At 45.6% G+C, this 15,003-nt stretch overlaps 1 protein-coding gene across 1 annotated transcript; it reads left to right on the plus strand.

Annotated features, from left to right (window-relative positions):
• The first annotated feature begins 1,595 nt into the window (after positions 1–1,595).
• B4GALT3 (beta-1,4-galactosyltransferase 3) lies at positions 1,596–14,202 on the plus strand. Its single transcript, XM_070950675.1, has 6 exons — positions 1,596–1,875; positions 4,912–5,147; positions 7,173–7,363; positions 7,565–7,687; positions 11,659–11,763; positions 13,280–14,202. Exons 1-6 carry the CDS (start codon positions 1,623–1,625, stop codon positions 13,869–13,871), a joined length of 1,500 nt encoding a protein of 499 aa, XP_070806776.1. The 5' UTR covers positions 1,596–1,622; the 3' UTR covers positions 13,872–14,202.
• Positions 14,203–15,003: the final 801 nt, after the last annotated feature.

Raw genomic sequence — 15,003 nt, forward strand, 5'->3', positions numbered from 1 at the left:
TTAAAAAAAAAAAAAAAGGCTATGAATGATGGCATTTTATGAGCTGGCCGATCCATGAGTTTGGATATTTGCAGCGTATTGGGAGCCCAGAATAAAGCTGGGGTGGAATTTTTTTTAACTTTCTAGTCCTCAACTTGGGAGTTGAGGACTAGAAACTTAGCAAATCCACACACCAAGCAGGAATTGCTGACGTCCTACATTCCTGAGCGTTGACTCAAATATATCTGCTTTCTAATGCTTTCTATATATTCTATTCTTCCTTTCTTCTCCCCTTCTTCTTTTTTTTCTGTTTTCTTTTTCTTTCTTTCCTTCCTCCTTTTAGCATTCCTGAGCATTGACTCAAATATATCTGCTTTCTAATGCTTCCTATATATTCTCTTCTTCCTTTCTTCTCCCCTTCTTTTTTTTCTGTTTTCTTTTTCTTTCTTTCCTTCTTTCCTTCCTCCCTTTAGCATTCCTGAGCAAATATATCTGCTTTCTAATGCTTCCTATATATTCTATTCTTCCTTTCTTCTCCCCTTCTTTTTTTTCTGTTTTCTTTTTCTTTCTTTCCTTCTTTCCTTCTTCCCTTTAGCATTCCTGAGCAAATATATCTGCTTTCTAATGCTTTCTATATATTCTATTCTTCCTTTCTTCTCCCCTTCTTTTTTCTGTTTTCTTTTTCTTTCTTTCCTTCCTCCCTTTAGCATTCCCGAGCATTGACTCAAATATATCTGCTTTCTAATGCTTTCTATATATTCTCTTCTTCCTTTCTTCTCCCCTTCTTTTGTTTTCTTTTTCTTTCTTTCCTTCCTCCCTTTAGCATTCCTGAGCATTGACTCAAATATATCTGCTTTCTAATGCTTTCTATATATTCTCTTCTTCCTTTCTTCTCCCATTCTTCCTTCTTTTTGTTTTTTTTCTTTCCTTCCTTCCTTCCCTTTAGCATTCCTGAGCATTGACTCAAATATATCTGCTTTCTAATGCTTTCTATATATTCTCTTCTTCCTTTCTTCTCCCATTCTTCCTTCTTTTTGTTTTCTTTTTCTTTCCTTCCTTCCTTCCCTTTAGTTGGTAAAGTTGATAGTATACTAACTTTACCAACTAAAGGGAGGAAGGAAAGATTATATATATAGAATAGAATAGAATAGAATAGAATAGAATAGAATAGAATAGAATAGAATAGAATAGAATAGAATTTTGGAATAGAATTTTGGAATAGAATAGAATAAAATAGAATTTTGGAATAGAATAGAATAAGATTTAGAATAGAATAGAATAGAATAGAATAGAATAAAATAGAATAGAGTAAAACAGAGTAGAATAGAATTGAATTACAGAGTTGGAAGGGACCTTGGAGGTCTTCTAGTCCAACCCCCTGCTTAGGCAGGAAACCCCACACCACTTCAGACAAATAGGCAGGCTGATTACTTTGGGACTGCTAGGAACGACGCCGAGTCCGCTGGGTGACTTTGGACCCGACCGGCCCCACCTCGCAGGGTTGTTGTTGTGGAAAAGGAGGAGGGAGGGGAGAAGCAGGATGGAAATCGAAGGACGATCTGCTTTGAGATGGGCCGTTTCTCGCCCTTCCTCTCCCCGCTGCAGAACCCCGTGGCGGCACAAGATCCGATGCTCCCAGCGCCATGCTCCGCAGATTCCTGGACCGGCCCTGCACCTTGGCACTCCTGATCGGTTTCCAGTTTCTCTTCATGGCCTACTTTTCCTTCGGCGGCTTCCGCAACCTGGCGTCCATCTTCGGCCGCGACACCAGCCCTTCCTTCGACTATTCCCGCCGGCACGATGTCTACACCAACCTCAGCCTGGTCTTCCAGCTGCCGGCTCGTCCCAGCACCAGCAGGCCCTTGCCGTTCTGCCCCGATCGGTCGCCGTACCTGAGTGAGTCCAAGCCTTCCTGCCTTCGGGGTCCCTCCCCCCCCCCCCCCAAATCTCTCGGCATGCCCAGCGTTGGGGGGTACGAAGGCCGCAGGGAATTCTTAAGGAGACATTTCCCGATGGTGAGAACAATTAATCAGTGGGACGACTTGCCACCAGATGTCGTGAATGCTGGACGTTTTTAAGAAAAGGCTGGACTTGTCTCGCATGGTAGAGGGTCCCTTCCTTGAGCAAGCGGGGGTTGGACTAGAAGACCTCCAGGGTCCCTTCCAACTTTTCTATTCTATTCTATTCTATTCTATTCTATTCTATTCTATTCTATTCTATTCTATTCTATTCTATTCTATTCTATTCTATTCTGCTCTTATTCTATTCTATTCTATTCTGCTCTTATTCTATTCTATTCTATTCTATTCTATTCTGCTCTTATTCTGTTCTATTCTATTCTGCTCTTATTCTATTCTATTCTATTCTATTCTATTCTGCTCTTATTCTGTTCTATTCTATTCTGCTCTTATTCTATTCTGTTCTGTTCTGTTCTGTTCTGCTCTAATTCTATCCTATCCTATCCTATCCTATCCTATCCTATCCTATCCTATCCTATTCTGCTCTTATTCTATTCTATTCTATTCTATTCTATTCTATTCTATTCTATTCTATTCTATTCTATTCTATTCTATTCTGCTCTAATTCTATTCTATTCATTCCATTCCATTATTCTATATTCTATATTCTATCCTATTCTATTCATTCCATTATTCTATATTCTATATTCTATATTCTATTCTATTCTATTCTATTCTATTCTATTCTATTCTATTCTATTCTATTCTATTCCATTCCATTCCATTCCATTCCATTCCAAACTTCTCTTCTCTTCTCTTCTCTTCTCTTCTCTTCTCTTCTCTTCTCTTCTCTTTTTTCTCTTCTCTTCTCTTCTCGTCTCGTCTCGTCTCGTCTCGTCTCTTCTCACCTTGGCAACTTTTAAGACGGATGGACTTCAACTTCCAGAATTCCCCAGCCAGCATGGCTGGCTGAGGAATTCTGGGAGTCGAGATGCGGTTGGAGACCCCCTGCCTAAGGGACGCTTCCGAGCTTGCAGCGAGAAACTTGAAAGATTTGGTCCGTGAAACGGGATAAGAGTGGGGAAAAGAGAGAAATCAAATGTTAATTAGGAGTTGCAATAGCAAAATAACAAGAGTCGGAAGGGACCTCGGAGGTCTTCTCATCCAGCCCTTACTCAAGCAGGAGATCGATACCATGATGGACAAATGGGTTATCCAACATCTTCTTAAAAACTTCCAGTGTGGGAGCATTCACAACTTCTGGTGGCAGGCTGTTCCACTGGTTAATTGTTCTCGCTGTCAGGAAATTCCTCCTTAGTTCTAAGGTTGCTTCTCTCCTTGATTAGTTTCCACCCGTTGCTTCTTGTCCTGCCGTCAGGGGCTTTGGAGAACAATATTTGACCCCCCCCTCAAATATTGGAAGATGTTATCATGTCAATCTTCCTCTTCACCTTTCTGTTAAGGTTACAGATTTTATATTCTATGTTTTTGCATTTTACTCGTCTTCCTTTTTTCCTGCAACGGGATGTGAATGTGCCATGCAATCGAGAGATAATATTTGGCTGAGATGGGCAACTATCTCAGGGGCCTGGTGGCTCAGCAGACTAAAAGCATTGTGATTAACACCAGCTGCCTGCAATTACCGTAAGTTCGAATCTCACCAAGGCTCAAGGTTGACTCAGCCTTCCATCCTTTCTAAGGTCGGTTAAATGAGGACCCGGTTTGTGGGGGCAATAAGCTGACTTTGTATAAAATATACAAAAGTATGAAGGCTATTGCTTAGCGCATTATAAGCCGCCCTGAATCTCCGGAGAAGGGCGGCATATAAATCAAATAAAAAAAAAAACTACAGAATATTGAATAATGAATGAGGGACTGAATATACATATACATATATGTTATCGGTTACATATATAATCTACATTTTGTGTGTGTGTGTATACATATACATATATCTTTTTCTTCCTTTCTCCCCTCTTTCTCCTCTTCCCTTCTTTTTCTTTCCTTCTCCCTTCCTTCTCTTGTTCCTTTTTCTCTTCTTCCCTTCTCCCTTCCCTTCTTTCTTTCTTCCCTTTTCCTTTCTTCTTTTTTCTCCTTCCCTCCTCCCTCCTTTCTTTCTTCCCTGTTTCCTTCCTTTTTCTCTTCCTCCCTTCTCACTTCCTTTACTTCTTTCTTTCTTCCCTTTTTCCTTCCTTCTTTTTTGTCTTCTTCCCTCCTCCCTTCCTTCTTTCTTTCTTCCCTTTTTCCTTCCTTCCTTTTTTCTCTTCTTCCCTTCTCTCTTCCTTCCCTTTCTTCCTTCCCTTCTTCCTTCTTTTTATCTCTTCTTCCCTTATTCCTTCCCTTCTTCCTTCTTTTTCCTCTTCTTCCTTTCTCCCTTCCTTCCCTTCCTCCCCTTTTTCCTTCCTTTTTCCTCTTCTTCCCTTCTCCTTTCTTCCCTTTTTCCTTCCTTCCTTCCTTTTTTCTCTTCTTCCCTTCTCCCTTCCGTTCTTTCTTTCTTCCCTTTTTCCTTCCTTCTTTTTTCTCCTTCCCTCCTCCCTCCCTTCTTTTTCTTCCATTTTTCCTTCCTTTTTCTCTTCCTCCCTTCTCACTTCCTTTACTTCTTTCTTTCTTCCCTTTTTCCTTCCTTCTTCTTTGTCTTCTCCCGTTCTCCCTCCCTTCTTTTTCTTCCCTTTTTCCTTCCTTCCTTTTTTCTCTTCTTCCCTCTCTTCCTTCCCTTTCTTCCTTCCTTTTTCTCCTCTTCCTTTCTCCCTTCCTTTGCTTTTTCTTCCCTTCTTCCTTCTTTTTATCTCTTCTTCCCTTCTTCTTTTTTGTCTTCTTCCCTTCTCCCTTCTTTCTTCCCTTTTTCCTTCCTTCCTTCCTTTTTTTCCTCTTCTTCCCTTCTCCCTTCTTTTCTTTCTTTCTTTCTTCCCTTTTTCTTTCCTTCCTTTCTCTTTTCTTTTTCTTTCCCCCCCCCTCTTCTCCTTCCTCCCTTTAGTTGGTCCTTTGATCGTGAGTTTCAGCCAGGTGCCCACACTGAAACAGATCCAGCAGAAAAACCCGGCCGTCAAATTAGGTGGGAGGTACCATCCTTTCAACTGCGAGTCCCGTTCCCGCACGGCCATCATCATCCCCCACCGCAACCGAGAGACTCACCTGAGACACCTGTTGTACTACCTGCACCCTTTCCTCCAGCGCCAACAGCTCCATTACGGAATTTATATCGTGCACCAGGTACATAGATACAAAAAAAGCAGGAACGCGTGGTTTAGGCCAGGAATTGACTAGGTGGCTCAGTGGCTAAGACCCTGAGCTCGTCGATCAGTTTCGCAGTTCGGCGGTTCGAATCCCTAGTAGAGGTCTCCTGTGTGAAAGGTGGTTGGACTAGATGACCTCCAAGGTCCCTTCTAGCTCTGTTACTCTTAGGAAGGAAGTCATTTTCTTATGAAGCCTGGATAGCTCAACAGACTAAGCACTGTAATTTAACACCAGCTGTCTGCAGTTAAAGTAAGTTCGAATCTCGCCAGGCTCAAGGTTGACTCAGCCTTCCATCCTTTCTAAGGTAGGTAAATTGAGGACCCAGTTTGTGGGGGCAATAAGCTGACTTTGTATAAAATATACAAAAGTATGAAGGCTATTGCTTAGCGCATTGTAAGCCGCCCTGAGTCTCCGGAGAAGGGTGGCATATAAATCAAATTTAAAAAAAAATGAAGCGGTGGCAGATAAATGCAATCATTTAACAGTTGCACCGATTCGCTTAAGAAATGCGGCAAGAAAAAAATGAAACGGGGCAAAACTCCAATCAATTCCTCATTGAGCAAGATAAATTCGGGGCTTATCCGTGGTCCTAAATTAAAAGATTAATTTTCATGAAGGCGCATGGGTCAACGGAAATAAATACGTATAAATAGAAGGAATATTATTATTATTTTTTTTGGTTCTTCATTCATGACATGCTACCCAGAGCCACCCGTTTGTGGGATGGGCCGCTATATAAATTGGGCAACTATATTTTGTTTTTCCTTGGCGTCCACAGTTAGAATACAGGCACGCCTATCTTCCTGCTGGCGAAATGCCAATCCAAGAAGTGTTCGCAGTCTTCTGTCTGGTCCTCCAGCAGCTTTTCTAATCTATTTGTATTCTCTGCCAGGATTTGGTGACTTTATTTGTTGGCAAAGTTGGTGACTTTGCCCTTTCCCCCCCGCTCCCCTTGGGGTGGGGGGGAAGCTCTTTAAGTATATTGCTCTTTCTTTCATCCTCTTCTTGGAACGGGGTTGGACTAGATGACCTGCAAGGTCCCTCCCAACTCTTGTTTAATTCTCCTCTCCTCTCCTCTCCTCTCCTCTCCTCTCCTCTCCTCTCCTCTCCTCTCCTCTCCTCTCCTCTCCTCTCCTCTCTGGTTTCTTCCCTCTTTTCTCTCTTCTGGTTCCTCTCCTCTCCTCACCTCTCCTCTCCGGTTTCTTCCCTCTTTTCTCTCTTCTGGTGTCTCATCTCTCCTCTCCTCTCCTCTCCTCTCCTCTCTTCTCTGGTTTCTTCCCTCTTTTCTCTCTTCTGGTTTCTCTCCTCTCCTCTCCTCTCCTCTCTGGTTTCTTCCCTCTTTTCTCTCTTCTGGTGTCTCATCTCTCCTCTCCTCTCCTCTCTTCTCTTCTCTTCTCTTCTCTTGTTTCTTCCCTCTTTTCTCTCTTCTGGTTTCTCTCCTCTCCTCTCCTCTCTTCTCCTCTCCTCTCCTCTCTGGTTTCTTCCCTCTTTTCTCTCTTCTGGTGTCTCGTCTCTCCTCTCCTCTCCTCTCCTCTCCTCTCCTCTCCTCTCCTCTCCTCTCCTCTCCTCTCTGGTTTCTTCCCTCTTTTCTCTCTTCTGGTTTCTCTCCTCTCCTCTCCTCTCTGGTTTCTTCCCTCTTTTCTCTCTTCTGATGTCTCGTCTCTCCTCTCCACTCCTCTCCGGTTTCTTCCCTCTTTTCTCTCTTCTGGTCTCTTCTACTCTTTTCTTTTCTCTTCTCTTCTCTTCTCTTCTCTTCTCTTCTCTTCTCTTCTCTTCTCTTCTCTTCTCTTCTCCCTTCCAAGTCTTCCCGCAGTCTGACTCAGCCCTTACCCCCGCTGCCTCCTTTTATACTTTCCCTCCAAAGCAATTCTCCACCAGATTAGCTGCAGGGTTTAGGCCGTTGGGACTTTTCGGGATTTTTTTAATGAAGTTTTAGCGATTTAGGTTTTACGTTGCGGATCCTTCCACCGATCGTGGTTTGTCTCTTTTTTTCCCCCGCAGGCCGGGAACGCCACGTTTAACCGGGCCAAACTTCTCAACGTCGGGGTGAAGGAAGCGCTGAAGGACGAAGAGTGGAACTGCCTTTTCCTTCACGACGTGGATCTCATCCCCGAGAACGACCACAATCTCTACGTTTGCGACCGCTGGAACCCGAAACACGTCTCCGTGGCCATGAATAAATTCAAATACAAGTGAGGGAGAAGGCCTGGGGGGGAGGGGGAATTTACCTGCCGCTCCTGTCATCTACAGGAAGTCCTCGATTTACAGCAGTTTCGTTTAGTGACCGGAGTCACAACGGCATTGGGGGAAAAAAAGGGGATTTAGGAACCCTTTTCACACTTAACGATGCTCGCAGAATGCCTCACGGAAACCCTGTTGCTCTCTGTTTCCAGGCTCCCGTATTTCCAATATTTCGGTGGGGTTTCGGCCTTGACCCCAGACCAGTATATGAAGATTAATGGTTTCCCGAACCAGTACTGGGGCTGGGGGGGTGAGGACGACGACATCGCCATGAGGTGAGTTCCTGGCTGACCTTCTTCCCCATCCCTGCCTCTGATCGGTAGTCCTTGACTTAAAACTGTTCATTTAGGGACTGTTGCCGCGACAACAGTTGCAGCATTCCCCATCAAAATTTGGACGCTGGGCGAATAGGATTTGTATGGATGACAGTTGTAGTGAATCCCCTTTGGCGAAGCCGGATTCGCTTACCAACATGTTACTAACTGAACAACCGGAGTGATCGGCTTCTCCGTCGTGACGGGAAAGGTCGTAAAAGGGGGCCAAACTCACTTCACAACTGTCTCGCTTAGCAACAGAAATTCGGGACTCCAGTTGTGGTCGGGAGTGGTGCGGTGGCCTAGAGGTGGAGCTCTGGCCTCACAATCGGGAGGCTTGCGAGTTCGATCCGAGGTAGAGGCAGATATTTCTCTCTCTCGGCACAATGAGAATATTATCTGCTGAAATAAAAACTCCGCCCTGGCGACAGGAAAGGCATCCGGCCAGTAAAACACTCTTGCTAGCTCCATTCAGAATAATGTTATCTCTTGGACATCTGTCAGCCTGTATGTCTCTCTTTTTTTTTTTTTTTTTTACTTTTTTATGGTTTCTGTGTCCTGTTATCACCTCTGTTGTCTGGTTGACTCTCGCCTTGTATGTAACGTGGGCTTCCTTTTCACTCTCCTGCGTGCAGCGTTTTTTCCATTCTTCATGTTCAGTTTTGCAACTTGAGTGGCACCTGTCTTCGTCTTTCCACCATATCATCATCTCTTTTTTTCTTTTTTTTCTCTGCTTTCTTTCCTTCTTTCTATCTTATTCCTACCTCCCTTCCTTCCTGTTCTCCTTCTCTTGTTCTGTTTTCCTTGTTTTTCTTTATTCGTATGTTCCTTCCTTCCTTCCTGTTCTCTGTCTCTTTCTCACTCTTTCCTTTCCTTCTGTTTTCCTTTCTCCGTTTCTTCTTCCTTCCCAATTTCTTCCTTCCTGTACTCCGTCTCTTTCTCGTTCTTCCCTTCCCTTGTTTTCCTTCCTTCCTTTCCTTCCTTCCTGTTCTCTGTCTTTCTTGCTCTTTCCTTCCCTTGTTTTACTTCCTTCTTCCTTTCTGTTCTCCGTCTCTTTCTCGCTCTTTCTTTTCCTTCTGTATTCCTTCCTCCATTTCTCTTTCCTTCCTTCCTGTTCTCCATCTCTTTCTCGCTCTTTCCTTGTTTTCCTTCCTCCATTTCACTTTCCTTCACAATTCCTTCCTTCTTCCTTTCTGTTCTCCGTCTCTTTCTCGCTTTCTTTTCCTTCTGTATTCCTTCCTCCATTTCTCCTTCCTTTCTTCCTGTTCTCCGTCTTTCTCGCTCTTTCCTTTCCTTCTGTTTTCCTTCCTCCATTTCACTTTCCTTCACAATTCCTCCCTCCCTCCCTCCCTTTCTTGCTCGTTTTCCTTCTTTCCTTCATTTCTCCCTCCCTCCCTCCCTTCCTTTCCTTCCTCCCTATTCTGTTTCTTTCTTTCTCCCTCTTTCCTGTCCTTCTGTTTTCCTTCCTCCATTTCTCCTTCCTTCCTGTTCTCTGTCTCTTTCTCGCTCTTTCCTGTCCTTGTTTTCCTTCCTGCATTTCACTTGCCTTCACAATTCCTTCTTCCTTCCCTCCCTCCCTCTTCTGCCTATCTTTCTAGCTCGTTTTCCTTCCTTCCTTCCTCCATTTCTCCTTCCTTCCCAATTCCTTCCTTCTTCCTCCCCTCCCTCCCTGTTCTCCATCTATTTCTCGGTCTTTCCTTTCCTGTTTTCCTTCCTCCATTTTTCCTTCCCTCCCTCCCTCCCTTTCATTTCTCTCCTTCCTTCCCTCTCCTTCACCTTCACTTCTCTCTTCTGCATGCTCATTTTCCTTCACACCACGTAACAGTTAGAGGCTGTGCCAGCCAGGTAAGTTTTTTTTTTTTAAAAAAAAAGGTATCTCAGCAACCCTCAAAACCAGATTCTCCTCCCACCTGTCCTTGTAGGCTGCTGGACTCGCTCCCTGATTTGAGCCACGAGGATGGGAAAAGTTCAGAAAAATTCTCATTTCCCAAGCAGGCCAAACTAAACGTTCTCTACTGGAGCCCTTTTTGAGGTTTTCATTTGGAAAAAAATGGGACGAAAAACCTCCGATGCTTTCAGACGAAATGGTTTTGAGGCTTGGCCGTTGCCTTTTTAGCTCAGAAAAAAAAAAATATTTCGTCGTTTTAAAACGGTGGCTCTTAAACTGAAGCTAAGCCAGGCATCTTTACTTTACTTTACTTTACTTTTATTTGATTTATATACCGCCCTACTCCCGAAGGACTCAGGGCGGTGAACCGCCAACAATAAAATACATATATACAAAATTTAAAAAGCAGAAATAAAATCGAATTAAATAGTTTGGCCCAGACAAATTAAAACCCCAATCAATTTAAAATAAATTTAAACTTTGAGGATTAAAAATATTAAAATTATTAAAATTGTTTAAAAAGAGGGAGAAAGTTAGGCCAGGCCCGCCTGGTGGAATAAAAAGGTCTCTTGGGAAGGAGAAGAGCAATTTAGAATTTCTAATTGCTTATTTGGAAATCGAGACTCCAGGCTATTGTCAAAGTACAGAATCTGTAATTTTTATTTTTATTTTTTAATGGGGGCCCCCTCATTTTATTCAAGACTTGAAACGGGGAAAATTGAGCCGATCGGTTTAAGATCTACTGTTTTTTTTTAAAAAAGATCTAATCCACAGCCTCTTGGATTGATGCTAGCTTTGATTCATGTCGTGTTTGATTGATTTAAGAGATGCCTTGTGAATCATTTAGCTTCCCTGTATAGTTCTCTTCAAATAGATGCATGTTGGCTGGGGGATTCTGGGAATTGAAGTCCCCTCTTAAAGAAGGCTGGCTGGGGGATTCTGGGAAATGAAGTCCACCCATCTTAAATTGTGCCCCCTGAGGGATTCTGGGAAATGAAGTCCCCTCTTCTTAAAAGCAGGCTGACTGGGGGATTCTGGGAAATGAATTCCACCCATCTTAAATTGTGCCCCCTGAGGGATTCTGGGAAATGAAGTCCCCTCTTCTTAAAAGCAGGCTGGCTGGGGGATTCTGGGAAATGAATTCCACCCATCTTAAATTGTGCCCCCTGAGGGATTCTGGGAAATGAAGTCCCCTCTTCTTAAAAGCAGGCTGGCTGGGGGATTCTGGGAAATGAAGTCCACCCATCTTAAATTGTGCCCCCTGAGGGATTCTGGGAAATGAAGTCCCCTCTTCTTAAAAGCAGGCTGGCTGGGGGATTCTGGGAAATGAAGTCCACCCATCTTAAATTGTGCCCCCTGAGGGATTCTGGGAAATGAAGTCCCCTCTTCTTAAAAGCAGGCTGGCTGGGGGATTCTGGGAAATGAATTCCACCCATCTTAAATTGTGCCGGCTGGGGAATTCTGGGATTCGAAGTCCCCTCTTTTTAAAGCAGGCTGGCTGGGGGATTCTGGGAAATGAAGCTCACCCATCTTAAATTGTGCCCCCTGAGGGATTCTGGGAAATGAAGTCCCCTCTTCTTAAAAGCAGGCTGACTGGGGGATTCTGGATAATGAAGTACACCTATCTTAAATTGTGCCCCCTGAGGGATTCTAGGACTTGAGGTCCCCTCTTCTTAAAAGCAGGCTGGCTAGGGGATTCTGGGAATTGAAGTCCCCTCTTCTTAAAGCAGGCTGGCTGGGGGATTCTGGGAAATTGTCCACCTATCTTAAATTGTGCCCCCTGAGGGATTCTGGGACTTGAGGTCCCCTCTTCTTAAAAGCAGGCTGGCTGGGGGATTCTGGGACTTGAAGTCCCCTCTTAAAAGAAGGCTGGCTGGGGGGTTCTGGGAAATGAAGTCCACCTATCCTAAATTGTGCCCCCTGAGGGATTCTGGGACTCGAAGTCCCCTCTTCTTAAAAGCAGGCTGGCTGGGGAATTCTGGGAAATGAAGTCCACCCATCTTAAAAGCTGTCAAGGTTAAGGAACAGGATCCTATTTTTCCAGGGTGCGCTTCCGAGGGATGAAGATTTTACGGCCTCCGGTGTCCGTCGGCCATTATAAAATGGTGAAACACGAGGGCGACCAAGGCAACGAGCAGAACCCACACAGGTCAGTATAAAGGGATGTGTGCGTGCGTGCGTGCGTGTGTGTGTGAGAGAGAGAGAGAGAGAGAGAGAAGGGGAAGGGGAGAAAGAGAGAAAGAGAATGAGAAAGAGAGAAAAAGAGAAAAGGAATGATAAGGAGAAAGAGAGGAGGAGGAGGAGGGAGGGAGGACAATTAACCAGTGGAACTGCTTGCCACCAGAAGTTGGGAGCGTTTCAACACTGGAGGTTTTTAAGAAGAGATTGGACAGCTATTGGTTTGAAATGGGACAGGGTTTTTTTTATTATTATTATTATTATTATTATTATTATTATTATTATTATTATTATTATTTTTAATTTGATTTATATGCCGCCCTTCTCCGGAGACTCAGGGCGGCTTACAATGCGTTAAGCAATAGCCTTCATCCTTTTGTATATTTTTATACAAAGTCAGCTTATTGCCCCCACAAACTGGGTCCTCATTTCACCTACCTTAGAAAGGATGGAAGGCTGAGTCAACCTTGAGCCTTGGCGAGATTCGAACCAGCAGAAATTGCAGGCAGCTGTGTTAATAACAGGGTGCACTAAACCCCTGTACTATCAAGGCTCTTGGTTTTCAGCTTGAGCAGGGGGTTGGACTAGAAGACCTCCCGAGGTCCCTTCCGACCGCTTTGTTATCCGGTTGTGGAACCCAGCCCGCCGAGCTGGTTAACCACAGGAAGGGGAAAAAGCGTGTTACGCAAAATCCCGAATCAACTCATTTCCCATGTTGCAGGAAGTCCTTACACAAGATTGTTCACTCGTTATCTTAAGTTTGTACCTTAGGGCCCTGCAAAGGCGGCCAGTTGCAATAGATGCAATAAACCCCGGCTAACCCCATTCCTCCGCTTAGTTCTGGTGTGTGTGAATCCCCGTCATAGAAGGTCAGGTTTAAGCCCTAGCAAGATTTTTCAGAAAAATGTCTGAATGTCTGTATATTTATGTTTTTAAATTGGTTGTACACCGCCCCGAGTCCTTCGGGAGAAGGGCGGTATATAAATAAAATTAACATTAACAACATTAACATTTTAAGATACGGGCAGGGGGTGGGCTTCAAAAATTTTAGCAAGGGGTTCTCTGCCCATGGGTAGGCGTGGCCATGGTGGGCGTGGCCTAGTCATCCTCCTGCACCACGGGGGGGGGGTGCGTTTTTGCCCTCCCCAGACTCCAGAGGACTTTCTCGAGCCTCCGGGAGGGCGAAAACGGCCTCCCCAGGCTCCAGAGGCCCTCTGGAGGCCGGAAATATTTCCAGCCTTCCCGAACTTCCGGTAAGTCTGTTTTTCGCCCTCCTCGAGCCTCCTCACACACCCTGCACTTACCTGCATCCAAAATGGGCCGTGTGGGGACTCCTGGTAGGGGTGGGGCGGGGTGGGGCCAGCCAGGAGTGGGATTCTCCGAACTGCACAGAATCTTAGCTAGAGATTCTCCTAAACCCCTGCGAACCTCCAGTAGCCCACCTCTGGATACGGGTGCTGACTTCTCTCCGTCTTTTGTCTTCCCAGGTTCGATCTACTGATTCGGACGTACCGTTCGTGGAGCCAGGACGGCATGAATTCCCTCTCCTACAAGCTCCTGTCCAAAGAGCTGTTGCCGCTTTACACCAACATCACCGCCGATATCGGCACCAACCCTCAGGCCACCAAGATCGGAAAGGGCTCCCTGTCCGACTTCGGCGGGAGGGATTATCCGCGAGACAGCAATCACGATTTCCGCCAGGAGATGCTGCGGAAGACTCCCTTTGCCAAGCTCTCCCAAGCCATGGGATGGAAGGACCCCCCTCCAGAGACAGATAAAAAGGGGGAGAGACCCACCCCGATCTCAGAAACCGCCAAACCGAGCTCCGGAGCTGAAAAGAATGAGAAAGGCTCTGCGGCTTCGACCTACAACGAGATGGACACTACCCTTGAAACGTTCAACGACACCATCTCCAGCCCGGGAGTCCCCGAACGAGTTTTCGAGGATCGCGAGAAGGAGACAGTCCAACCCGTACGAGTAGGTCTATCTTCGCCGCGACCTTCATCCGGACATGCCGCGCAGAGCTTGGCTCTCCGACCCGACTCTACAAATCGCACCGATGCTAGAAGCGCAGATTAAAAGAACGAGATGATACCCAGATCGTCCACGAGAGGTCGAAATTTAGAATTATTCTCTCGTCCCTGCTCAGAGTTTGGGGAGGATCCGTCGGTGTTCTCGCCGGGCCAACGGAGCACAAGGGCCGGACGGAGGGTAGAGCGGACAAATAAAGGGGCAAGTGAACAGGGCAGGTAGGACGGCGCCGGGAATCCTTTCGAGAATTTGGTTCCCGTATCCGCGGGTGCCGGTTGATTCTTGAATCTTACCAAGGGCCCGTATTTCTATCTCGCGCTTCGTAGGACTGGATTCCCACTCGAAGGCGACTGGAAACACAGGAAGGATCAGCTTGGGAAAGGGGCCACTTCTCGTGTCCGAGATTTCTGTGGATGGATATTTTTGGGGGGGGAGGGGGAAAGTGGGGGAATTCTACAGCTTCGGTGAAGAGCGGTCCGATTAAAGTCCTCCGGCCCTCACCGTCCACTTCGCACCTTTTTTAAGAAAAGGGGGAAGGGCTGAGCCTTGCCACCCCCAAACCCCCCCCCCCCCAGTGCCAGGAAACTTGAACTCGCTTTGCCAGACTTCTCAACTTTTGTGAAATAGAATTTGGGATGGGGGAAAGGGGATCTTCTCCAACCCCAGCTGTGCCCCCCCTCCCCCCACGCGATCCAGCCCGGGATCAAGGAACGGAGGAGGGGGATTTTCTGATGAAAGAGCCTCCTGGGGCACTCCGCTTCTTCTCGGGGGGGGGGGCAGGAAAATCTCCCCTCTCCCCGGATTGAAGGAGAAACAGTCTGGAAGTTGAAGCTATGCTTGCTGTCCTTCGAGCCGTTTGCTCGTACAATCATCTTCTTCTCCTCCTTCTCCTCTTCCTCCTCTTTTTCTTTCCCTTCTCCATCTTTTTTGTCTTCTTCCCCTCTTCCTCCTCCTCCTCTGCATCTTTTTTCTTTTTCTCTTCTCCATCTTTCTCCTTCTCCTTTTTTCTTCCCTTCTCGTTTTCATCTCCTCCGTCTTTTTTTTCTCCTCCTCCCCTCCTTCATTTCTTCTCCTTTCTTCATCTCTTCCCCGTCTCTTTTTTCTTCTCCTCTTCCTTTTCCTTCCTCATCTCTTCTTTGCCGTATTTTTTTCTTCTTCTTCTTCTTCCCTTTTCTCTCCT

This window comes from Pituophis catenifer, unplaced genomic scaffold (assembly GCF_029215685.1).
Source record: "Pituophis catenifer annectens isolate HBS135680 unplaced genomic scaffold, rPitCat1.0.hap2 SCAF_10, whole genome shotgun sequence".
NCBI lineage: Eukaryota > Metazoa > Chordata > Lepidosauria > Squamata > Colubridae > Pituophis > Pituophis catenifer.